General features: G+C 47.4%; 1 protein-coding gene across 2 annotated transcripts in view; it reads left to right on the forward strand.

The window, feature by feature from the left end:
* The first annotated feature begins 426 nt into the window (after nt 1-426).
* Nucleotides 427-24803, forward strand: part of LOC121365897 (rho GTPase-activating protein 39-like) — a 54939-nt gene continuing 30562 nt past the window's right edge. For both annotated transcript variants that reach the window (XM_041490461.1, XM_041490462.1), the window contains exon 1: nt 427-566. In XM_041490461.1, the coding sequence (XP_041346395.1) occupies nt 556-566 (11 nt within the window). In that variant the 5' untranslated portion in view covers nt 427-555. The remainder of the gene's footprint in view (nt 567-24803) is intronic.

The following is a 24803-nucleotide window of genomic DNA, read 5'->3' on the forward strand; positions in this document are numbered from 1 at the left end:
AGCTACGATCCAGCGGCGCGCACAGGCCGCACCTGGGGCCCACAACTACAGCGCTGCCAAAACACCCCCGAGGCGAGAGCGGGATGTGACCTGCCGGACCACGGTTTTCCTCACAAAAGAGGTCACGACCACTGACTTTTGCCATAAGGTTTCAGTGGCTCCAAAACTGACGTCCCGGGTGCGCTCCCACTCTCCTTGTTTCCACGCCTCGGGCCGGAGCTCCGCGACGCCAGCGCTCGGCGGACTCGGTCGGGTTCCATAGCGGCCGCACTCGCCGCCAAGGGCTGCCCTCAACCCGCGGTTCCCCCACTGGCGCCGCGCCGCGCCGTGCCGTGCCGTCCCGTCCCGTCCCGTCCCGCTCCTCCCCGTTCCGCCCCGTTCCGCTCCGCCCCGTTCCGCTCCGCCCCTCCCCGCCCCGTCCCGCCCCGTCCCAGCGCAGCAGCCCCCGGCAGAGGGACCCGGGGAGCGGCCGGGGGTCCCGGGTCGGGCCGCGCCGCCCCCGGGCGGGGCTGGGATCGGGTTTCACATCCTGCCCCGCTCGCGGGCAGAGCGGCCATGGCGGAGAGGTGAGTGCGTCTGCCGCGCACCTGTTGAGCGGCGGGAGAGGGGAGAGAGGCGTTGCCGCTCCCCGGGGCAGTGGGCCTGGGCCGGGAGCAACTCTCGGCTCGGGTGGACGTGAGGCCGGGAGCAGCTCTCGGCTCGGGTGGACGCGGGGCTGGGCAAGCCGACGCGGCAGGTGAAATGCAGCCGAGTCGAGGCTTGCCGAGCCGAGCGGTCAGACTCGTGAGGAGCGGTGGTCCCAGGCCGCCTCCCGCCGCGCTGGGCTGTCTGTGGCGGGACCTCCCTCTCGCACCGTTCTAGCTCCCGCCGGGGCCTCCGCCTGGGGCCGGGACTGGGCTGTTTGCGGCCTCCGAGCAAGGCGGGCGGCCATGAGCTCGGCTGAGCGGAGCCGGCCCGGCCCTGACTCGGAGTCCTCCCTGGCCCCGGCGCCTCCCCGGAGGCTGCGGCCGGACTCTGTCGGGTGCCCTCGCACCTCTGAAGACGGGCGGCTAGTCGGGAGCACACCATGGTTTTGTGCCCGTTCCGGCCCGGACTCGCTGGCGATGGGCAGGGTACCCCCGTAGCTTTCTCTTTTTCCCTTAAAAAATAAGCGCTTTTACAGAATGACAGTGAAAATACTAACGGGTGTGGCTGTTGTACTGTGGCCAGGAGAGGGTTCTGTCCTCTCCTGGAAGTGGCTAGGGAGACAGGATCACCTGTTGGCAGTGAAAATGGAGGGCCAGGTAGCCAGGCCAGTTTCCCAGGCTGCATCCGGCTTCCGACAAACGCAGGCGGATTTTACGGCTCCAATGAATAACCCCATTGAAGGAGGACTCTTCCTGGTACATCTGCGCCTGGGATTATTGGCCAGAAGTGGTTAAGTTTGGTTCTGCCAGGAGGAAAGTGCAAAGCCTGGCAGAGGCACTATCCTTGCTGTTGCTGATGCCAGTTGCTGTTGTGCTGTTTTGCTAGTGGTTTTTTTTCATCCTAGGTTAATACTTGACCGATTTAAAATTTGTGCAGTGCGACTCTCCAGGGGTACCAGATTTCAGCTGGCTTCTCACGTTCTCGTTGGCTGGGGGAGAGCTGCACTGGCCTTTTGCTCAGTGCCTCATTGGTGATGCAAGGTGCTTGGAATAATTTTTTATTTCTCTTGCATTTGAGGTTGTTTTATTTCTTTTTCCTTCTGTATCTCCTGCAGCAGACCAGGGTGTGAGTTAGTCTGTAAGGAGCATTGTGGGAAGGGATAGCAAATCCCATTGAGGGTGGCCCTAGAATACCAGAATCAGACAGAACAAAATGATGAGCACAGCAGCATTCTCTCATCTTGCCAGGAGCAGCTGCTTCTGCCTCTGTTCTTGTGACAGCCAGAGGTGCTTGGAGATCGAGGTTGTAGATTCCTCATTTTGGGGTAAACTCTAAAGCCTGACAAAATTGTGTAGATTTGAGGCTATCATTCCACTAGCTGGTGCAGATGAGTACTCCAGCAGAAGCTGGAGCTTCTTGTGCTGGATTTCACTGTGTTTTACTTGTGTATCCCTCGCTGTCTCTTTAGTACTTTTGTTTTTGCTGGGTTGACAAGACAACTCTTCCTATCAGTTGGATGGAGCCTATTTGGAGGGATCCTGAGATCACAGCGGATTGTAGGAATGCAGCTATAAAGACACAATTTTGTTCAGATAGTTCACATGCCTTCTGTATTCACAACAGGTTTGCATAGCTGAAACAGATATCTTGGCCTTAGCTGGGTGAACATAGGCTACAGTGAGATCTCAGTCCACAGGTCTGGTGCATTTTGTAGTTGAGAGAATTTTATGGTCATCCCTGTAGTGCGAAAGTTTGGATTCAGCCTGACCCTGACTGGATTTGCAGCAGAAATCCTCAGGGAGACATGTAATATGCCATGCAGAACAGGGCTTACCAAGTGCTGCCCCGCTTTAGGGACACAAAAAAAGTGCCTCCCATTCAACTGACTTACATGATTTCTAGAAAAATGTAATGTGTGGTACAAAGATGAAAGGAGAGCCTGGAATTCCTGTAGTGAGCTGCCTATGGGGTAAGAACGTCTTGCGGATTTCCTTGCATTGGTGTCTGAGCTTTGATGCATTTTTAAAATCCATTTTGCTATTCTTTTGGGGCTGCCTTTGCAGGATTGGGGTAACTGCCTGATAACAAACTGGTAGAGTTCTGTAAACCGGGGACCAAGGGATTTTTTTCCCCTGAGAGCTGTGGAGGAAGAATTATTAGCATTGTTGTGGGACTGTGGGATGAGCTTTAAGATACATAAAATCAGCTTTTTAATGGAATTACTTCTGCAATTAAAGGTAATAAAGCATAAACAGCTGTAGGATTCTGACTTTTTGGCCCATGAGGGTAGCTTGTTTTTTTCCACTGGCAGTGCCATTTAATAAATATTCATTAACCCTTTTTTTGGAAGTCATGCATGTCATATCTGTATTTCCTGATGGGTAAATGCTTTAGTAATGATACGACTTGGGTTGCCATTTTATTTATGGAGAAGAAAGCTTTTAAGTTTGGTCTTGCTGTTTTAGCAGCATGTTTTTGGCTGTTTGAATTAAACAGCCTCAGGATGGGTGCAAAGGGAGATCTTCCAGCCTACCCAGAAATACTGAGGTTGCTGAAGTCATGTTAGTTGGGTGGAAGGACAGGGAATGGTATTAAGTGTGCTTGTTCAGCAGGAAATGTGCTGTTCTGGTTGGCTGTTTCAATTTGATTTATACAAAATATAAGGGATTTATGTGTTTTGTTGTGATTACGATGAGGACTCTTAATTTTGTTATTGAATCTTGAGTCATTTTAGTATAGTTTGTTGTTTTTAGTTAATTCAGATTAATTCAGGCTTTGAGTTTGCATGAATACCAGTTTCCATGTTTTTTAGCAACTTTAATTTAGGAGTGAATGAAAACTCTTGACACTTCATCACCCTGCCCTGGAGCTGCTGATGGGCTTTGTGTGTCTGAACTCAGCTGTGACTTTGCAGCAGAGGGGTCTTCTAGTTTTGGCAGGGCATCCAAGCCTCTCACTGTTGTGCTGTGCAGAGCCCTCCACATCCTCTGAAGTGGGTCCATGTGCCCTGTTCTGGTTTAGCCTCTTCTTAGCTGGCTTGAATAAGGCCATGAATAAACATCCTCTCTGTAGCTAACTCTGACTGCAGGACAAGCCCGCGCCCCTCAGCAGGTCATCCCACTCTTGTCTGCTGAATGAGCTTTTTCTTGGATGGGCTGGATGGTGGTAGTTCACTTGGCAGTAAATAAACTGGGATAGCAAAAGTCTCTGTTAGCTCTGCAAAATCACTGGAAATAAGTGCAGCTGGGAGAAGTTACTAGCAAACCTGACCTCTGCCATATGCTTGCTCCTGTTGTCACTGTTCCTCTAAACCTGCTGCTGAGCTTGTAAGCTTACCAGGGAAGTTTCCTTGGAATGAAATGTTTTAGGGTGACTGTCTTTAAGTGAAGCCAGGAGTTTGTTTTCCTCCAGTAGCTCTTCTGGCAGAAGCAGAAGAGGGGCTGTAGAGGACAAGGTGGTTGTCCTGTCTACCGTTGCTGCCAAAACCTTTTTAAGGTGCTTCCATCAGCAGGCCCAGAGCTAGCTCCTAAGGGGCAGTCAAACCTTCCAGCGTTTGCCTATGCAGATAAAGCCTGCTCTTTGGGAAACGCCTTCAGACACACCAGAGTCTTTTGATGGAAACTAATCAGAAGTTCAAAGGAAAGGAGTGTTTCCTCCTTCTTGTAGTCTCCTTTTCCAATGATTCTGTTCCTGCTGTACTCCCCAAATGGCTTTCTCAGTGCAATTAGGAGGAGATGCTTGCAAGCTTTCAGCAAATACATAGGTCAGAAATTTAGGCTCCATCAGTCCTTCTCAAGTGGAGTGCAATTATTTGTGCCTTGTGACGTGTGTACACTTGTGTTTCTATAAAAAAGTCCCCCAGGCAGATTAAAATAGTTCAGGAAGTGCCTCTTATCTGTAATAAAAAGAAATTCCAGAACAGGCACTGGGATTTGGTTTTAGCTGGATTCATAGGAGGTTCCCGAGTTCTGCTTTCATTATTGCATATTTAATGTTAATTCCTGCCTTCGCCAAGGAAGGCTGTTCCTGTGTAGGAAAGACAGCTTTAATGAACAAATAATTTCTTGTGCTTTTTAGTAGCTCAGTTGTGAGTATCCATTGAAGCAAGCTGTCTGTTTGATGAGTTTTATGCTTTTCATGAGGGAGAGTAATCTGCTTTGGGTAGTTTCTTAAAGCAGTCAGTTCTTGGAGTGGCAGGAAAGTATTAACTAAAGCAGCAGCTGTGAGGTCCGTCTGGCTCATACATCTGGAAGAGACACTGTAGGTCAAGAGAAAATTCTTTTGTGCTTGGTCTTTGTCTCATGGGATAATGGAAATACCATTATTTGGCATATATTCTCTCATCCTAATTACTGTTACATGAGTTTGAGGTTACTGCTGTAAGGGTTAAGTGTTTTATATTTCCAGTTGAGTGTAGCCCAGTAAATTGCAGTGTAGCTGGTGTCAACTATCTTCCAGCTACTCTCCCAAGCTTTTTTCTGTGTGGGTTGTCAGCTGCCATTTTTTGGTTATGCAACTCGCACAGCCAAGAGATATTTGGAAAACTTAAAATGAGACTGCTAGAGATCCAGACTGTTTGCTTGCAGCAAAGCACGGGAGAGGGAAAGGACTCTGTGATTCCCAGGTGAGTGTTGGCATGGCAAAGGAGACATGGCCTCCCCCTCTTACATGCTTCAGGCAAAAAGAAGGGGCTTGAGGTAAACAGTATCAGCTTTAGAAAATTCTTCCTGAAAAAAAAGACACTGAGAGATTAAAGTGCTGGAGATGCTGAGTTTATTTTTTTTCAGGTTCTTTTGTCTCTTTGTACTTTAGGTCTTGTATGAAATTCCAGCAAGGGCTCTATGCTGCAGAGTGCTAGAACTTCTGAAACAAAAAGCTCTTAGTAAAATTATTTGCTGGCATCTTCATCAACCACCAGAGGCAAATAAAAGTCTGGTTCTCTAAGGAGGGTGTATTTTCTTACCCATCTTGTGACCTCTTGTACCCTTCTTACTCTGCTTGTGCCCAGCTCCCTGAACCAAGCTCTTGCTATGCTTTGTCTTCCTCAGTGGCAAGTGCTTCGACATGGGTGAAGATGAAGAGGGAGCACCCTGAGCTCCCCAGATTTGCTGTGTGTTCCTGTCTCAACTTGAAGCAGAGCAGTCCTGAGCCTCTCTAAACCAGCCTTTTTCTTAGCTGCAGGGTTTATGATCTACCAAAACCAAACAAGCCAAGAAGGGTTCCCCCACACAAACCTGTGCTGGGTTCACTTGTGTGTGTAACTTTGCAGCTGTGGGACACTGCCATAAGGCACTTTGCTGTGACAGATGGGGCTGTTTCCCACCTGGGCAAACAAGGTTGCTGCTTTTTGCCTGGAAACCTGTTACTGAGGCAGAAAAGACTCAGTGTAGTGGGATTTTGTGTCATCATGGACATCATGAACTTGTGGCCCAGGGCCAGGTGCACTGTAGCAGGGATAGCCTCTTTGTTCTGTAGCTCTGGTATTTTCTGTTTGCTTTTGCTTGTGTCATTCAACTGGGAAAAAATAAACAAAGAGGCTTACTGTCTCCATCACTGGTGATACCAAGAAAATCCCTGCACAATGCTGCCTGATGAGCTGAGACTGAACTCAGCAAATCCCCTTTAACCACATGGAGTTCAGCTGTCTTGGGTTTTTCTGACTCTGAGGCAGTGCAATATGTTGTGTACAAAGCAGCCAGGGCTCAGGTTAGAAGGATGAATTGGTATAAAATATTTTCAGTCACAAAGGAAAGTCAGAGAAAAACTTACAGGAGACTTTCTAGCTGGATAATTAAATACAGTCCCAGGGAATGCAAGTGCATGAGCTGTGCTGTGTAGTCTTGCTTGGAAAGGTTCCTCTGCACTGGCTGGAGTGGCTGACTCACATACTGTTGGAATTCCAACCTGCCTGCTGGTCCTGGCCACATCACCTGCTTCTCACCCCCCTGCTCATCTGCTGGCACTGTTGTACCCCACCACATAGTCTTATCTCCTCTGGGCTTGTCGCCATATACTGTTGGTGCCATGCGGGAAATATCAAGTGCAGGGTTGTTTCCAGATGTGGAGTAAACTGCAGGTGGTCCCATTGTAATCTAGACACTGGGACTTCCATATAGGTGTTTAAATAGTAACCCAAGGTTCAGCTGTTACTTCAAACATGGTCAGTTTGCTGTAAAGTGATAAATGCCATATTTGGTCATCTTCTGGTACTGTACCCATTTCTTCCTTCTGTATATTGTAGTTCTTTGGTAGTCCTTTGATATCTACAGCTATCCAGCTGTGCATCAACCACATTGTTTAGCTCTACTTGGCTCCCTAGATCCAGTAGTTATGCTTGGGACTTTTTTTCTATTAGACCTTCCGAGTATTGCTCCAAGCTAGGTTGAGAGGAGAAGCTCCAACTGTTTTACATATTCTTGATCATCACCGATGGACACGAAGTGAAGCAAAGGGAGATGGTGAAGTGGCTGTGAGCTGAGGTGCAGAGCCTGCAGTGGAGCTGGCATGAGTAGCGTTTAATGTAGGCCTGAGGACAGATGCTTAGCATGTAGTAATGTGAAGGCATATCATCTTAGCAATTTATACACTGAATAGTCTGGGTGAGATATGGCTGAGTTGCATTTAATCAGCCTGGTAAAAAGAGTGTGAAGGAAGTAGCATTGGGGCTTAGAGGGCAACTTTGTGCTTGAGTTGGTGCTGCCCTTGGCCTCTCATCTGCAGTCCTGAGTTAGAGTACAAATGGTGTGTGAATTTTGGCTTGGAAACTCCTTAGGGAGCTTGCCCCTGAAGTAATCTACTCTAATTTTCATTAAATTACTTTTAAAATCTCTGAAAACAATGGTGAAAAGCAAATATGCTCCTTTTTGGTACAGAGGGCTTAGAAGCTGCTGAGGAAATGCCTGGTGGTGGTATGACAATCCAGCCTAAATTTACTAAAGCTGTAGTTTGAAATTAGTCTAAAACACAGGTTTAAGAGTCTGGAGACTTCCCAAGTAGAAGTCTGTTTTGTCATGGCAATAAGCAGAAAAAATAAAAAAGACAGTGATGATCTGGAGGTGAGGCTGTGCACTGCCAGCTTACCTTTTTTTTTTTCTGGTTCTGAGTCCTGTTACCAGAATGGTTGAGTTCACTCAAGCAAGAGGAAACCATCTGCTGTTAGTTAGCAGGCTGAGTTATCCCTGTGACAGATTTGAGGAGCTCTCCTGGCCTCATGTGATGGGTGCTGGGGATGGGGAAAGAGTAGGAGGGGGTCATGGAGAACACATCACTGAATCATGCGCTCTGATTTTAGTGTCCATTGTGCCATGATGTTATCATCCTGTTCCCTCTCCATGGTCTGTTGAGCCAGCCTTGAATGTAATGCTGTTGAAGTGACTTTGGCCTTGAATTCTAAACGCTGCTACAGGGGGAAGGCTGGCAGAGAGGTACTGTGGGCAGAACTTTCTCTAATGGTGACACTTCTTTGTGTTGATCTTGTTCTTGAAACAGAGAAGGCTCTATGAGTTTGGCAGTGAGGGGCATGTCAGTGATTTCAGCCTTTCTGGCTCCCCATAACTCTTCCCTAGGAAGGTAGCCTCTCGAAGTCCAATGACGCCTCCCCGTCAGCCATCTAGTGCTCTGATAGCTGAGCACTTTTATGATTAAACTTTATTTGGTCTTGGAGGGATGAAATCACTCACTATTTTCTCTTTAGATAAACAAAGCTGCTGCTGAGCTGTGAGAGCTGTCTGTACATGGAGAAAAGCTTTTTGGGTGCCTGGTGTTCAGTGTACTTGCTGTGGGGCTACAGGGAAGTTTCACCTTGGGCTGCTTAGTCCATCCCACTCTCCCTGGAGCAGGAAGCAAAGACTTCAGATGGGAAAGAGGGAACAGCATAGTGATCACCAAATGATTTAGTGAAACTACCCAGAGTTCAGCTGGAAATGCAAAAATTAATATCTTCCAGTAGTTGTTGTGATCTGGCCTGGATGGCTCAGGTGGTGAGCTGAGCTCCAGAGGTATTGGTTTTGAGCTGCTGTGGAATCTCACTGGGGAGGAGCAAAGTTTTCTATTTTAGGGTGTCTCCTGATACAAGGTACATCTCGTACTCTGGATGAGACATAAAATAGCCTCTGCAGCTGGCCCAGACAGCTCTGTTACCTTGGTCTTGCCAGGGCACATGGCACCAACTCCAAAGTGGAGCTGGGCTGCTGGGACCTGCACGTGTTGGGCCCTTGGTGCAGGCAGAGGAGGGCATGCAGTTAATTCCTGTTGCTTTGCTCAAGCCTCTGCTGCTTGCAACGGTGGTTATTTCTTCAAGAAAGAGCATGCGGGTGGTTGGAGAACAGACAAATTCGTCATGGAACTGCCAGCAGTGCAGCTTTCTTGACCTTCAAATTCCAGCTGGACCTGGCTTAAACCCAGAGGTTTTACGGACTGCAGAGATTTGAGGGACTTTAGATGAATTAACAGTATTCCCCAGAAACTACCATTTTGGGTCTGTTTCTTATGGTAGGAATCTGTTTTGCTTTCCCTATAGATCTATAGTTGTAAACCTTCCTAAATGGTGTGGGTGTTTGCCCTGGGAAAGGCAAATGCGAACTGTGGTATGAAGAGCTTTAACAGTGGGATGTGTCTGTGCTAGAGCTTGGACTGCTCTGTTGGCTCTCTGGGTAGTGTGGCCTGTCATTAGGACAGGCAGTATGTGGGCCCATGGACAGAAAGAAATGTTGGGGTGGCTGACTGTGAAAACTGGGTGCTGCTGCAGGGGGCATTCAGCCAGCCCCTTCTTGGGTGCAGCTCTGTTGTAGCAGAGCTCTCTGTGTTGCTCAAGATGCAGGACAGTATTGAGCTTCATCTTTCAACTTCACAGTTTGCTAAGCTGTGAGAGAAGATGAGAAAAGGAATGAACAGCTGAGAGATGTAATCCTCACTTTTACTGTGCTTCAGGCAATAATTGATCCATGATGCTTTTACTTTTTAGACTAAAACCTGTTGCTGACTAAACTTGTTTTGCAGTTTGTTAGCCATTCGGCCCAGCTTTTTGTCTCATGTACATCTCCTGCCAAGGTCTAGCTGGCCTCAACCTTGGCTACAGCTCTGCACTCAATAGGGCTGAAAATAAACAAGGGAGAAGGTCTAAGCTGTGGCAGTTCCTTGGAAGGGAGGTGCTGTTGCAGGGTGCTGCTCTCCTGAAATCTTTTCTGCCCTTTGATGTCATCCTGCATTCCTCCTGGGAAGGAGAAGCCTTGACCCCTCTGCCTCTCACCTGGTGGGTGCCTCAGGAGGTGCTTTGTTTATGTAACGTGTTTCCAGGTGGAAAAACATCTAGTTTTGGGCATCTGGAAACTGTGAATATGCAGTTACCTGTGAAAACTCAGCACATATGTGCTGAATAGTCATAGTAATGCGAAGCCTGGGGTTATGATGGGATCTTTATGACTGGCAGCATAAAAATAAAATAAATGAGACTTGTCTGCCTCGCCCCAGAGCTGGTGTTTACTCCTGAGTCTGCTAAAAAGGGGCTGTTTGCTGTCTTGTACAAAACCTGAGATCCGCTCCTTGGCTAAAGAGGAGCTGATCGCAACTGAGGTGGCATAGAAAATATTTAGTGATTATATTACCAGCTCAGAAGAATGGGTACCTCCACCAAGAACAGATCAGACTTTTTTGTTTGGCCTTTTAAAGAAAGACACAAAAAAAGGGAAATGTGCAGGGGAAAGAAGGACAGTGGAATGACAAGCAGGCTTACCAAAAAGGGAAAGTTGTATCCAAGCAAGAAGACCAAATAAACAGATTACATGTAAAATCAAAATAAGGTGGGCCAGATTAAGACTTTTGAGGAGTGAATTTGCCAAATATTAAACTTTCAAATGCATTGAAACCTTTTGGAAACTGGCAGCAGAAGAGATCAAAGTGTGAGAGGCACAGAAGATAAAGCTATCACAGAAAAATCTTAACCATTTTTGGCCATCTTGACTCCTGTGGAGGAGCTTTGCAAACTTCAAGCTTGCTACAGAAGAACTGCCGGAGAAGTTGTCTCGCATTGAACATCAGTAGAAATAGCTTGAGAGCAAAAGAGGAACTGATAAGAAACTAAGGAACAGATAGCATTTACTCAAGAGTGCCAAAGCATCTTAAATCTGAAATTGCTGAGATACTTTCATATGTATCCTGCTGCTAAAGTGCCCTTGGTATCACATAAGTTGGTGGTGGCAAATGCAGTAGCATTTTTAAAGGTTGAGAGTCTTGAGGAAATTGGAGAAGTGGCTCAGTATTTGTCCATGTGCACTGCTAGGGAAGGGCTGTGAAGAGTATTCAGGGTTTCATGGACTGTTGGGTCTGACCCCTGTGCCTAAGTCTCTGCAACGAAGAACAAGTTTGCTGAAGACGTGACCAATGTCTAACACTGCTTGGAGCAGTGTTAGGCTGTTGTAAAGGCAAGCCCTGCCTCTGCCTCATGGATCTGCTGGAGGTTGAGGAGCATGCTGGGATCAGGACCACTAGGCTTCATGTGTCTGTGTTTTCAGACAGCCTTTGGCAAGTTTCTCTGCCAAAGGCTTTGAAGAAAGTTGCCATGGGCATGGAGGAAATCTTTGTTATGGACAAAGAGCTGGTGAAAGCACAGACTGCAAAGGGTAGGGCTTACTGGTCATTTTCCAGTCTGGGGAAGTCAGCAGCAAGGCCTGAGAAACTGGTGCTGTGAGTGTTTTGCACCTTATGGGTAACCTCAGGTGAGTGCAGTGACATTCCCAGGTTTGCAGAGGATCCTCAGTTTCTTCAGTGGGTTGGATAGCGCACTGATGGTGAGGGAATCCATAAGAACCTCACAGAACTGAGGAAATGGACTGATAAATGATAGATAAGCTTCAGTGTAGGAAAACATGGTGAACAGGGAAAAATTATCTGTACTGGACCTGTTTGATACTCAGCTTGGAACTAGTAGTTATAGCTTGAGAAGGAGCTTGGAGTCATTGACAGTTCTCTGAAATCATCAGTTCTGTCTGGGATGTTTGCCAAAGAAACCAATCAGTTTTGGTCACCATCAGCAAGGGAGTTGATACTGAAGCAGAGGGCATCAATTTGACCCTCTTTAACAGTTTGTTCTTGTCTTGGAGACTGCATGCTGTTCTGATTTCTGCATTGTGAGAAAGACAGTGTGTTAGAGAGACTGTAGTGAAGATAATTAAAATTACTAAAGGACAGAGCAGCTGCCTTATGAGGAGAGAGTGTAAAACTTGTGATTCCTTGGTTTGGAAAAGTCTTGCATAGCAGGATCAAGGTATGCAAAGTCATGAAGGTAATAGAGAATGGTTTGGGTTAGAAGGGGTCTTAAAGATTACCTGCTTTCAACTCCCTGTCATGTACAGGGGAGATCTTGGACTAGGCCAGGTTGCTCAGAGCTCCATTCAGCCGGGCCTTGAACAGCTCTGGGAATGGGCATCCATGATTATTCTGGGCAAACCCATTCCAGTGCCTCACCACCCTCACAGCAAAGAAGTATCTAATCGAAACCTACTCTCGGTTTGAATCCATTCCTCTTTGTCCTGTCACTGCATGCGCTTGTAAAAAGTCCCTGTCCATCTTTCTTGTAAGCCCCCTTAGGAACTGGAAGGCTTCAATTATGTCACCCCTAAGCCTCCTATTTTCCGGGCTGAACAAACACAATTCTCTCAGCCTTTCCTCCTAAGAGAGGTGCTCCGTCCCCCTGATCAACCTGGTGGCCTCCTCTGGACTGGCTCCAGCAGGTTCGTGTCTGTCTGGCACTGAGGACTGCAGAGCTGGATGCAGCACTGCAGGTGGGGCCTCACCTGAGGAGAGCAGAGGGGCAGAATGCCCTCCCTTGACCTGCTGCCCACACTTCTTTTGACGCAGCCCAGGACATGGTTGGTCTGGGTGCTGCACACACGTCCAGGCGTGTGCAGCCTCTCATCCACCAGCATCCCCCAAATCCTTCTCATTAGGGCTGCTCTCAATCTGTTCCTGCCCCAGTCTGGATCAGTGCTGGGACTGATACCCGGCCCAGATGTGGCACCAACATCTGGCCTTGTTAAACCTCAGAGATTCCCGTGGGCCACTTCTCAGGTTTGTCCAGGTCCCTCTGGATGGCCCTGTCCTTCAGGAGTGTCGTCTGCAAACCTGTTGAGTGTACACTTGTTCCCCTCATGTACTAATGAAGCTATTAAACAACACTGGTCCCAATAGGGACCCCGAGGGACCTCACTTGTCACTAATGTCCATTGGGACTCTGAGCCATTGAGCACTACTGTTTGGATGTGAGTGTCCAACCACTTTCTTATCCATCTAACAGTCCACTCATCAAATTAATCTCTCCAATTTAGAGAGAAGGATGTTGTGGGGATCTGTGTCAAAGGCTTTAAGAAGTCCATATAAATGACATCTCTGTCCCCTCCCTTGTCTACTGAGCTATGCCACTGTGCAAGGCCACGGGGTTGGTCAGGGAGGACTTGCCCTTGGTGAAGCCATGCTGGCTGTCCTGAATCACCTCCCTGCCCTTAGCAGAGCTTCCAGGAGGGTCTGTTTCATCATCTTCCCAGGTACAGAGGTGAGGCTGACAGGCTGGTAGTTCCCAGGGTCCTCCTTTCTAACTTTTTAAAAGTTGAGGACAGTGTTTCCCCTTTCTATGGATAAGTTGAATTTTTTCTACCAAGTCTGTGGCCCTAGAACTATGGGCAGTTGGTGAAACCTAAAGGAGATTGGTTTGTAGCAGATAAGAGGAAGGCCATTTATTTTACACAATCTGTGATGAACTTCTGGTTTCAGTGTTCTTGGGGGTCGCGGATGCAAAAGGCATCATCAGGTTGAAAAAGTATTTGGGTAAACTTATAGACAGTCAGTCTGAAATAGTTACTAGGAAGAACAGCCAGCCATCTGCCTTTAACATCTGTAATACATGTGTGGGTTCTTGAGCAGTGAGGGAGAAGATGCAGAATGGACCTTACCCGGCTTACATATTTTGCTTAACAAACCTCTTAGTGTCTCACCTGTAGGCAGAATGGAAGGGGCACTTGGTTTTACCAAAGGTGCATGTCTTACATTTCAAATTTTCCAGAAACCAGCATTAAGTGAGAACGTAAATAGGTGTGACATGTTGGGGAAGAGCCAGTATTGCTAAAAACTGAGCTACGTGACTCCACTGGTACTTGGAAGGTGTTTCCAAGTATATGGCAGGCATGATCAAGTGGAGTGGTCTAGTGGACCTCACTGAAATGTTTCAGCACAGGGTGTCAAGGAAAAGTCTATCATGGGTGAATAAATGGTTAAAAGATCATGTTGCAAAGATGAGGGTGGTCAGACTTTACAGAGGAGGAAAGTCCTGGGGGAGCCAGGCTGGGATCTCTGCTGCTCACAGTGTTTGTACCTGATCTAGAAATGGGGGTGAAAGTAGTGGCTGGGGAAGAGCAAATGAGGGAAGAAATCCTGAGCACTGAAATTCAGGAATGAGTTGAGGGTAACAGACAGTTCTGGAAAGTATCAGCACTCTGTGTGTGCTCTGTGCTTGGCAGTGCTGCAGTAAGGGAAGAGGAGGCTGGGAACTGCAAAGAGGAAAGCAAAGGACAGAATAGCACAGCGTCCTTGTGATCTGCTGCCATGCTGGATATTGAATGTCAGGTCATCCCATCTTGGAAGAGGCCTTGCTTTAAGTGCTTCAGTTATTTGCTCTTATTTTTTTTATCAGTAGCAAATACGATGTATTGGGTGCATATTGTTTGGCAAATTAAGACTGTCTAGATGGATATCAAATAAAAAGCAAAGTTGAATGTGATGCAGTTTCTGCCCCTGTCCATCAGCCATGCCACTGCAGAAGGACAGGGAGTGGTGCCTGCTTTAATGTCTTCCTGAATTTGTCTCTTTTTTGCTATCTTCCGTGCCACTGTTGAAAGTGAAAAGCTCAGTTCTGGACTGAACACAAGCTAATAAATGTGTGGGATTTGGTGGGAGAAAACAAAAGAAAAAACCAGCATTTTTGTTTTCTTGGTTTTGGGCACCAAATCAAGAAGTGTATTGTTCTCACCCCACTGTTCACTGTTACCATGTATAGCAATTTCTGCCATGGCAACACATATTTCCTTGAACCAGCCAAGATCTTCCAGGGCTGCAACATAACTTCTGCTACTTGCTCATTGTGATGCTATTAATAACTGTGTTTCCCCCTATCGTAGCCAGGAAGCTGCTTCTTCCTCATGGACCAAGTGCAAGGAATAAGCTCATTTAAAATCAATTGTGGGGAGAAGTGACACTGCGGATTTCCTGGCTTTTTGTTTTTTTGTTTTTTTTTTTGTCTGGAGATCCTGTCTAGTGCTGCCAGCTCTGCAGCCACCCACTGCACTGTCTCTTTTGTGCCATTTATAAGAAAGTCATGTCTCAATTTTCTTTTTAATTCAGTTTCTTTTTTTTTCTCTTTTTCATTGTTCTCCCTTCCTTTAAACCAGGACAAACAGATGATACATATTTACTCCTCCAGCTATGCAAAGCAGCTTAAGTGTTTATCTCAGACTGACTTGGTGAAGGGGAGAACCTGGTGCAAATCAGACATGATCTGGGCCAAGCTCTGGTCTGCATGATTTCTTTGCTTATCTCCTGGTTATTCAAACAAGATAAACTGAGTATTTAAACTTGCAGCTCAACTGTTCTTGGCACTAGTTGAATTTAGTGGTGTTTAAAACCCCAGAGTGCTTTAGCATGTGCCTGCATGAATCTTCTTTGAATTGGAACTGTGTCAAAAGTACCATCACCAGTGTGGTTTTTGGAACCTTTTAAAGAGCTGTGGAAAAGGTGAAACCTGGGCTTTTCCTTAAGAGGGTGGTTCCACTTCAGCCTGAGCATCTGTGAAGAGCTGCAGTGGGTTCCAACCAGGGTCGTGAGTTGGTCCCCAGCTCTGGTTCTGGGTGTACACAAGTCACAGTTCTCCAGTTTCATCCCTCCAGAGGAAGGAGTTATTTTGCCAGACCTGTCTCCTCTCATTCGGGGAGTTCACTTTTCTTCTGCTGAAGTGTAGATATTAACTGTACAACCCTCCCTCCCTTTCCTCACCGACTTGAAAGTTTTTTTGGCAGTCTTGAAACTTGCGGCTTCGAATGTCACTGTCTTTGATATCGCACTTTCCCTGATCTCGCTGACCTGCTGGATTGATAGCCTACTGTCATTAACTGAGAAAAAAGATACAGTGAAACCAGGGAATTCTTTATCCTACCGACCTCCTTGGAGAGGCTGAAGAAATGAACATATGCCCTGCAAAAGGTTTGTCCAAAGCAAGGAGTAATTGTGATGTCCACAGTGCGCGACTGCATCCTTCTTTTATTGCTGCTCTCCCCATTTCTTGGGAGGGTCTGTTCAAGGTAGTACCTCCAGAGGTGCTGCCAAGTGCTGAGTCTTCCTGGGGAGGCATCATGTGCCATGCAGGACTGCCTCCTTCTGCAGCCCAGCTGGTTTTTCCTGAGCATTTCCAAGAAACAATGGAGACCCTTTTTGAGAGCCTTCAGTGACTGATGCAGTTATTGGCCACGAGCTGCCTTCTTGTGGACTCTTGGGAATCATAGAATATGCTGAGTTGGGTGGGACCCATTGGGGTCAGAGTCTACAACCTCCTGGCCCTGCATAGGACACCCCAGTTATCCACTCTGTGCCTGAGACCGTTGTCCAAATTCTTCTTGAGCTCAGACAGGCTTGGTGCTGTGACTGGTACCCTGGGGAGCCTGTTCAAGTGCTCAGCCACCTGTTGGGTGAAAAAGTTTCCTGATATCCAGCCTAAACCTCCTCTGACTTCATGCTGTTTCCTCAAGTCCTGTCACTGATCACAAGAGAGAACAGGTTAGTACCTGCCCCTCCATGTCCTCTCATGAGTGTGTTGAAGACCACAATTAGGTCTTCCCTGGTTAATCCCACCTTTGTTTCTATGACATGGTGAGAGCAAAGGCAAATTTGGAGCTTTAACTAATTGCACTTTATTTTGTGAAGTCTTACATCTGTGGGATTGAAGAGATGTTCAGTTTTAAAAAAGCTGTGACTGTATTTTAAGGCAAAGGCGAACACTTCAGTCTTTGTTTCTCATTAAATCAAGCCAGAGCTTGTTAATGACAAAGCACTGGAACTATAGATAACTAGTATTTTGGTTTACTTGGAGTTCAAGGTGTTACTGTAGTCACTGCTGGTCTTGCAAAGGCAAGTGTGTAACAGACAAAACAGAAGCTGAAACACAGCTCAAGGGATGTGACTCGCCCTGTGATGTTGTAGAGACAATCAGGAAAAGAATGTCAGTTTGGGGCATCAGTTAAGCATACCTTTCCTTTTGGAGGAAGCTTTTTTAATTTTAGATAAGAATAAAAGACAAGATAAAATAGTCAAACATGGGCTGTGTTTTTCATCCCAAACTAAGAATTCACTTAGGGATAGGTGAGCTTTCCAGAGCTGGAGCTGTGCGTAGAGTAGGGACCCATATGCTTCCCTGTGGGGCAGGCATGCAGGAGGGGAGGCTCTGGGGTTGCAGGAGGGACCAATGCTGTGGGTACAGTGCATTTGGCTTTGCAACATCCTGACTCTGTTGTGTCTGATGTGCTTGTAGTTCAGCAATTCCTATAGGCGAAACAAATGGAAGAACCTCTTTTCCATTATATATTTATTTTTCTTGCTTATTGTTTTATAAAGAGCTTATGAACTTTGTGCCTGAGGTTTTCAGCTATTTACTTACTATCTCTCCTTCTTTGCCAGAGGAAATTGATGTGTTTTGGACTGAAAATCTTGACACTGAAGTGGCTCCTCTGCACAGAGTCCTGTTGGGATGAGCTTCCTGATGGCATCTCACAGGAGGACGGGAGAGAGTTGTTTGTTTGAAGACAGTTGTTGCTTTGACTTGCTGCCAGTGTGCTCCTATTCTTTCCTTTGACTTGCAACCAAATTCCTCTGCTAGCCTGGTATTGTAGTGGTTAACTTGAGTCACACATAACAATGTTGGACAGCTAATACTTCCAAGAGTTTCACTGCATCTGTTCTCTCATGATTTTTTCCAACAGAATTGGCAGAGACAGCTGCAGCTGGAGAGATTTGCTGAAGAACGAATAACCCTAAAGAAGTTATGATGAAACACTTATATTTGTTTTGTGCTTTTAGCCCACAGTGTTTTGTGGACTCTGCTATCTGAGGAATGACTTGATCCCTTGCTGTCTGTGGCTATGTTGTGCATGAGTTTTCAAGGGACCCTGTTTTTCAGCTCATAAATGACTGGTAGCCCTTTAAATTAATAGACAGAGGGCCATCATTTTGCTAATGTCACACTTCTAGAATTTTAGCTGCCTCAGATATGTAGCTTTGCTGAGTGGTGCTTGAAAGCACTATGCTCTGTGATCTGGCTGTTTGTAGGGCATCCTCTGTTGACACCTGGGGTGAGACTGTCCAGTTGTGCATGGTCTGGCAGTGCAGGTTCTCCACCCTGTAATTACAGTCTCAGTCTGCTGTTCCTGACCACTGCCAGCTCATGTTCTGCCTTTAGAAAAGCTATGGTTGTCATGTTTTTTTGATGATCTGGTGGAATTATTTTTGATCAGAGGTGGGTGTCTTGAGAGGTCCTTAAGTCCCCAACCCTGCATGCCCTCACTATGGTGGCTGTTTGGTCCTGCGGACCTGGCTGATGGGTTTCCCTTTGCTGGTTCTGGAAGTATCTTTTCTGTTTCTGTATTCCCCGTCTTCACCCTCTGACACTGTTCAGAAATCTGTGTAAATATTTCATTGTCCTTACTCAGTGTTCCCTTCTGCAGCAAAAAACTATCCCTGTGCGTGATGCAAATGAGCCTTGGGAGCTGGCTACTTACTTTGCTCTATTCTGGCTGCTATGGGTTCTCTCTTCCCTTCAGTGAAGATGGCACAAGAATGGTTGTTCTTTTGCCCTCCTGTATGGGGAATCTGTGCTGCACTGCAGTGTGTTTTATGTCTGTGCAGTGCCTGTTGTGTCACTGAGCCCAGGATGATCCATGTACAGAAATGACGAAGATCAGTCACTGCTGAGTCCTGCTCAGTCCTTCCACAGTGTGCAGGTTCTGGGTTGCTCCCAGGGTACTGGAGCAATTACTGGGTTTATGTGGTAATGTGGCTTTTCTAAAACAACTTCTGATCGGAGAGTGTCCTATTCCCAGACTGCTTTCTTTGGCGTCAACTGTCTGAGGCAACAGCTGCTGTGCTGGACCCCTGGTTGCAAGGGCTTTGTGGCAATGCTGGGAGGAATCCCTGAAATCAGTAGTGGTGACATAGGAGGCAGTGAAGAGTAACTCTCAGTCCTGAAGCAGCTGGACAGCAAGCCAGATAAATCAAGACCTTTGTCAGTAATTGTAGGATGACAGGGCAGTGACTGCTGCTGTGTCCTTGAAATAGCAGGGATATCATTGATGTGATGTTGCTTGCTTTGGCCCAGAGAGAGCACTTGGTATATGCTGTTTCTCCAGGGCTCCGGGCTCTTGCCATTCCTCATTTTGGAAGGTACAACTTCTTCAACTCATACCTGCAGCTTAAGAGCATGATGCTCTTCACACATGGTGCAGTTTTGTCAGCATTGGGAAATATCATCCTGCTTCAGGTCTAGTTTACTTCTGTTCAACAGCTGCCAAGAAGTATTGGGGTCTTATCGGTCTGTGGAGCCATGTTCAGCTTTCTAGCCACTGACCAGGGTTTCAATCAGCAGGTAGTGCTAAGAGGTACTGTGGCCCATTGAGAAGACTGGAGACTCAGGGGTTCCATCTCCATCCTTTCCTTTTGTTTGTATGCATCCTCGTTAAAGAAACACAAACAGCCCAGACCTGATTTTAGAGTTTCATTCATGCGGGGAGGCTCTTAGCTGCTTTGAGTACCATTGTGGGCAGATCCTGTATGACTTGGTGCCTGCATACAGTCTCAGAAGAGGATGAAGCTCAGGTCTGCTTCAGCTGGTATCATGTGTCTTAGATTCATGTGTCCCAAGAAGATGTGGAGAAAGCAGATCTATTACCCTGGGTACCTGCCTGCAGAGATTTACACTCCTGGAAGGATGTGGCTGGTGCATCTGGTGATGACTTTGCATGAGTCCTGCTGCCCCCTTTGGTGGGACCCTGTACAGGTGGGAAGACCGTGGTGATGCTTGCAGTGTGCCTGCATGAATCCTCCCTGAAACTAGGGGCATCACCATGGGAGCAATGGGAAGGCATCAGGCTGCCTCCTTGGGGCTGAGCCCAACATGCTGCCATGGGGGAGCACCAGGGGTGGAAGGTAAACAGTATGCATCCCAGCCGTGGTCATCGTTTGTTGCTGAACTGGCAGGTTGTCCTGTAATGCCTTTACCTAAGCAACTGTAAAATATTTTTGCTCTAAGTTTTCCCATTTAAATCCTGTCTGTTGGGGACAAAGTCTAGTTATGAGCATGTTGAGGTGGGATGCAGTCACTGTCAGGTACTGTGGTGCTAGTATTGGTCTCAGTCCTGGTCCCAGTCCAACGACAGACCTGACCACATGTCCTGGGATTGATGCAGCCTAAGGCTGTGCAGGTAAGAGGCCAGCACCGAGCTGTGCCATGTCTCAGCTTCCTGCCAGGGCGCCTTGTGTCCCCTGGGCAGGGACCATCCTGCTGGCACCAAGCTTCCCCCCGCCGCTGCCTGCCTTCCAGAGCTGTGGTTTGGATGCAGCTGTGGATGCACGCAGCACATTTTGGAAGGAGAGGGGATGAAGACTGCCAGTTTCTTTTTTTCTTCTGCAACTTGTTCTTAAATGCTCAGACCCTTAAAAGGAAAAATAACTGTGCTGAAGCTTTCATTGAGCTTAGGAGGTGCTACTTCATCTGGGGGAAACCAGAGCTTCAGGGAGGCTGTTTAAGTGCTGTAGTTTTGGGCTTGTGCTCTGACCTGCAAAATGAAAACTCCAGCCATAATGGCAGAAGAGACCCAAGGCATGCTGTCACAGCAGCTTGAGAGCTGTGTAGGGTATCGAGGCAGGTCCCATAGCCCAGGGAGGCTAGCTAACTTCTCTGCTGTGTCCTGGGTCTCAAGCTCCACAAATGATTTTGCTCCTCAGCGTGTGAAACCCATGGGCTGGCTGTGACAGATAGGCAGGCGAGGCTGCCTGCCAGATGTGTGTCCCTGGCCAGCCTGTGGATCATTGCAAAGAGTAGAGGGAAGCCCCTGGAAACTTCTTGATTCTGAATGTTTTTTGACTTGTCTTTTGCCTTCTGCTGAGGTTGCAGTGGCCACAGCTGGTCTCTAGCCATAACACAGGCAAGGTGCTTACCCTCAATGACAATTTGGAGACAGAGAGAAGTGAGAGACCCTTGGCCTCCAGGGAAGCAGCAGGTATCTCTCCGGTGAAGACCTGTACCTGGTCTGCATCACCAAGATTTTTTTTAACATGAATGGATTTTACTGCTCCTCCTGCCCTCACGTGCAGTTTCCTTCATTGTTGGTCTGCTGGTTACGAGGCAGTCCCCTGGTGCCTATGTCTCTAGTACATGACCTCCTTCTGCTCAGAGTGTCCATCCAGCAAATGCTTTGTGTTTTGTCTCAAAGCCATGAAAACAAGTTTTCTGTCCCTTGGTCTTCCCTCTGTTGCAGAATTGCCCATCCTGTGATGGGGGAGGGGGGCTGAAGGATGGGGTGGGGATGAGCAGCAGTTCAAGCCCTTCTGTCTTCCCCTCCCCTTGGGGCACTCTGCGTGGCTCCAGGGAGTGATTTCAGGATCCAAATCAGTCCTAACCTAGAGGACAACACTTAGCACAGAGTGGATGATGGAGAAACATGAAGTTTGGTGTGGGAGTGCCTGTGCTGCCCTCCCTCCTTCCTGCTGACATAGAGAGCTCTAAGATGCCTGTGTATCCATCCCACCCAAGGCCCAGGTACTGGTCTTGGGCTGTTGGGCCTTATGCCTTTGAGACTGTTCTGGACTTTATTTTTAGCTGATTATCATTGTGGCATGGCTTGTCATGGTGTCTGTCCTTCATTATGCCCCTCCTCTCTCCTTTTGCAGAGACCCTAAGACATCTCACCTGTGTCCTGAAAGTCCTTTTCTCTCTGAGACAGGATCTTGGGGGAGTTTGCTGGTAATTTTGGTGTTGCCCCAACCTGCTCCCGTAGACTGAGCTGCCTCTTTGCTGTCTGTTCTGCTCTGGATTTGGGATGAATCAAGAGGCTAACGGCAGCAAGATGGAACCAGCAATGCTGGTACCTGGGCTGGGGGAAAGTTTGGGAAAGCCAGGAAAGAGGCAAGAGCTGACAGGCTTTGAGCAATCAGCATTTGTTCTGGATTTTCACAGTGTGGTCTGTCTTTGGCAAAGCAGAGATTGGTTTGTTTGCATAGTGCTTATTTTAAGGAGCAGGAGAGTTTTATGAGCAGCCTGATGTTATATTTACTTTTGTTTCTCTATAATTTTTGTTAGAAGGAGGCATGGGTATTCAAAAGAAGTTATCGAGTGTGTGTGTGTAGGAGGGAGATGTTTGTTTTGGGTACTTTTTTCATCCTAGGATGTAAATTACAGCTTTTCTGGATTCAGCTGAGAGAAGGCAGTGAATAAAGCCTGAATTGTCTCACTCAGCTGAAGGGAGGATTACCATAAGGAGCTGATGCTAGAGACCTTCTGGAGGCTCTCTGCAGCTCAAGGGTAGAGATGAGTTTTACAGCCTTGTCCTGGCTTTGATACGCAAATCTGAGTGAATCAGAGCCACCTGGAGGTTGCACTTGGTTTCTCAGCGTCTGTACTAAGTGAATTTTTCTGAGATGGGTTTGCCTGTTGTGCAGAAGGGGCAAGCATGATTGTCTTAAAAAAAAAATCTGTGTTGATGTTTGATTTCTTGAATACCGTCCGTGCTGTTCTTCAGTCAGCCAGGAGCCTAGACCCACAGAGGAGCTGCAAAGTCAACAGCAGTGGAGCCTCTGGGGTGGTACCCACTCCTGAACTGGCTTGCCATGGTCTGCTTCAGGGGCCTCCTTTTAGAGGACTTATGATGATGAACATGCCATCATTCTCTGTATGACTGCTTCTGCTCCTTTTCATTGGTCCTTTGTCCTATGCTCCATTAAGCAAGTGAAAGAGGCTCTGAACTCGTCTCTGTGGGGTGGATAATTTCAGATGCCCATCCCCATCGCCCCAGTTGATTGCTACAGCAGGTAGCCCTGCACACACTTCCCTGTCTTTGGCTGGTTTCACACCATGACCAATCTCTGGGAATTATACTTCACTCTGTGCGTGATGGCCAAACTGCATTCCTCCTCCTCAAGGAGGACCTGTTAGCAAGGCACTTAGTTTTGGCATTGGCATGTCTTTAGCTAGATGACTCATCTCTGATAATGGCAACAACTGGCATCTTTGTCTTGGGACTGGCTTTTAAGTATGCTGCAGGCCTCCATTGAGGGCATTAGTCTTGAAAAATCCCACTTGGTATGGAGCCGAGTTTGGCCAGGAAGGACTTAGTACTGCCCCAACTTTCTGCAGGGCTCATCCCAAAGAAGGGAAGTGGTGGAAGGAGGTGGGATTTTGTCTTGAAGCACAGAAATCCAAAAATTACAGAGCATGGAAGTGAAATGGGAGACCAAGTCATAAGAGGTGTCCTTGTAGCCATGCAGAAGGGTTTGTTGGCAGCCTGGTGTGAAACTCCTTGAGGCAGTTGATTGCCATGGCTATCCTTGGTGCTCCCTTCCCCTTGGTGGATGTTTGCCTTCTCAAGCTGGTGCTGAGCAGCTTCCACAGGTGGGGCTGCAGATCACATCAAACTGATCTTAAGCTGCCAGCTCTGGCTAAGCAAACATCTCTACTATTCTTACCTTTTTACAGCCTTGGGAAAAAGTTGTGGTGTCCCAGGAGTGCACTTGCCTGTCTGGGCTGTGTTGTCACTTGGGTCATGGTGGCAGGAAAACCAGCTCTCTTGTGGGGGAGTGGCTGTTTGACTTCTTGGGGTTCCTCTGCTCTTCCTGAACTGACTCTTCACCTGTATCTGGTCCTTTCCATTTCTGGTCCTGCTCAGTTCTCTGTAGTTAAAAAAAAAAAAAAAATATTCCTTCCTAGACCTCCTACAAAGCATTTACAGTCTTATGAGAAAGATCTAGTCAGGAAATGCTTGCAGATGCCCTTTCAGGATGAAACGCCGTTTCTTAAAAATTACTGCTATTATTTTTTATTCCGAGGCTTTGCCAAGCAGGAGTGGCAGCCAGGAGGAGCTCAAGCTGGTTTTGAAGGAGCAAAGTTTGTACATGTCCATCCCCTGTGTCCTTGAGGCTGCAGGACAGAGCGCAGCAGCTTGGCTCTTAGCTGTACTGTCTATTGTAACACTTCATAAAAAAACCAGCTGCCCATCTGTGATGGGACCAAATCTGTCTGCCTACATGAGGTGTGATTATTCACAAAAAGCCCTACACTTCCTTCTGCTTTTTCCATGCCTGGTGCACCATCCTGTTCACAGCACGTTGCTGCTTGGGGGCTGACCCCTGCAATAGCCTTGCCACTCCCCCAAAACATCAGCATGCTTGAGGCACAAGCCATCACAGTTTGGGGGCTTTGCCTGCTGGAGTGAGCAGCTGGAGCTGTGTCCTGTTTCCCAAGTATGAAGTCTGGAAAGTATTACTCAGGACACACAGGAAGCTCCTGGACTTTGTGACGGTACAGGAGGATGCAGCTTGGGAACATGGCTTGTTTTTGGAAGCAAGTGGGAGTTTTGTTGAAATCCCTGCGCCTTGCAGGCACTGGTGGCTGCGTTAGTTCCCCGGAGCCATTGTGATGCCAGCAGGCTGCCTGTCCTGTGCTCAGGCAGTGGAGGGGTTTGCTCTGGCACTGCAAATGGGGCCTGCAGGCAAGTCCTGTTTTGGGGACACTGAGTCACAGGAGCTGAGATGAAGCTAAACCATTGCTGTGATCCTGCTGGTGGGAGCAGGTGCTGCATGCTAGTGGGCACCCACTCTGTCTGCTGCATCCCTCAGCACTTGGAGTTGAAAGGACAGAGAAAAGTATTATTTAAACCATCCCCAGGAAACTTCTTTAACCTTGTGAAGTGGAATATGAATTAATTTTAGTTTTTGTGTGTCCAAGTTACAGCCTTATCTCTGCAATCCTGGGTTTATCACATCTTTCCAGAGTTCCTGATGTTATGTTTGAGGCTTGTGTGGCAGCCCGGGGCTGGCTCTGCTCCAGGAATGTGTTTCTTGCTTTTCCTCAATTTTGAGGACTGGCCTGCTTTTTATGGGTG

Source organism: Pyrgilauda ruficollis, unplaced genomic scaffold (genome assembly GCF_017590135.1).
Source record: "Pyrgilauda ruficollis isolate IOZ18807 unplaced genomic scaffold, ASM1759013v1 scaffold123, whole genome shotgun sequence".
NCBI classification, from domain to species: domain Eukaryota; kingdom Metazoa; phylum Chordata; class Aves; order Passeriformes; family Passeridae; genus Pyrgilauda; species Pyrgilauda ruficollis.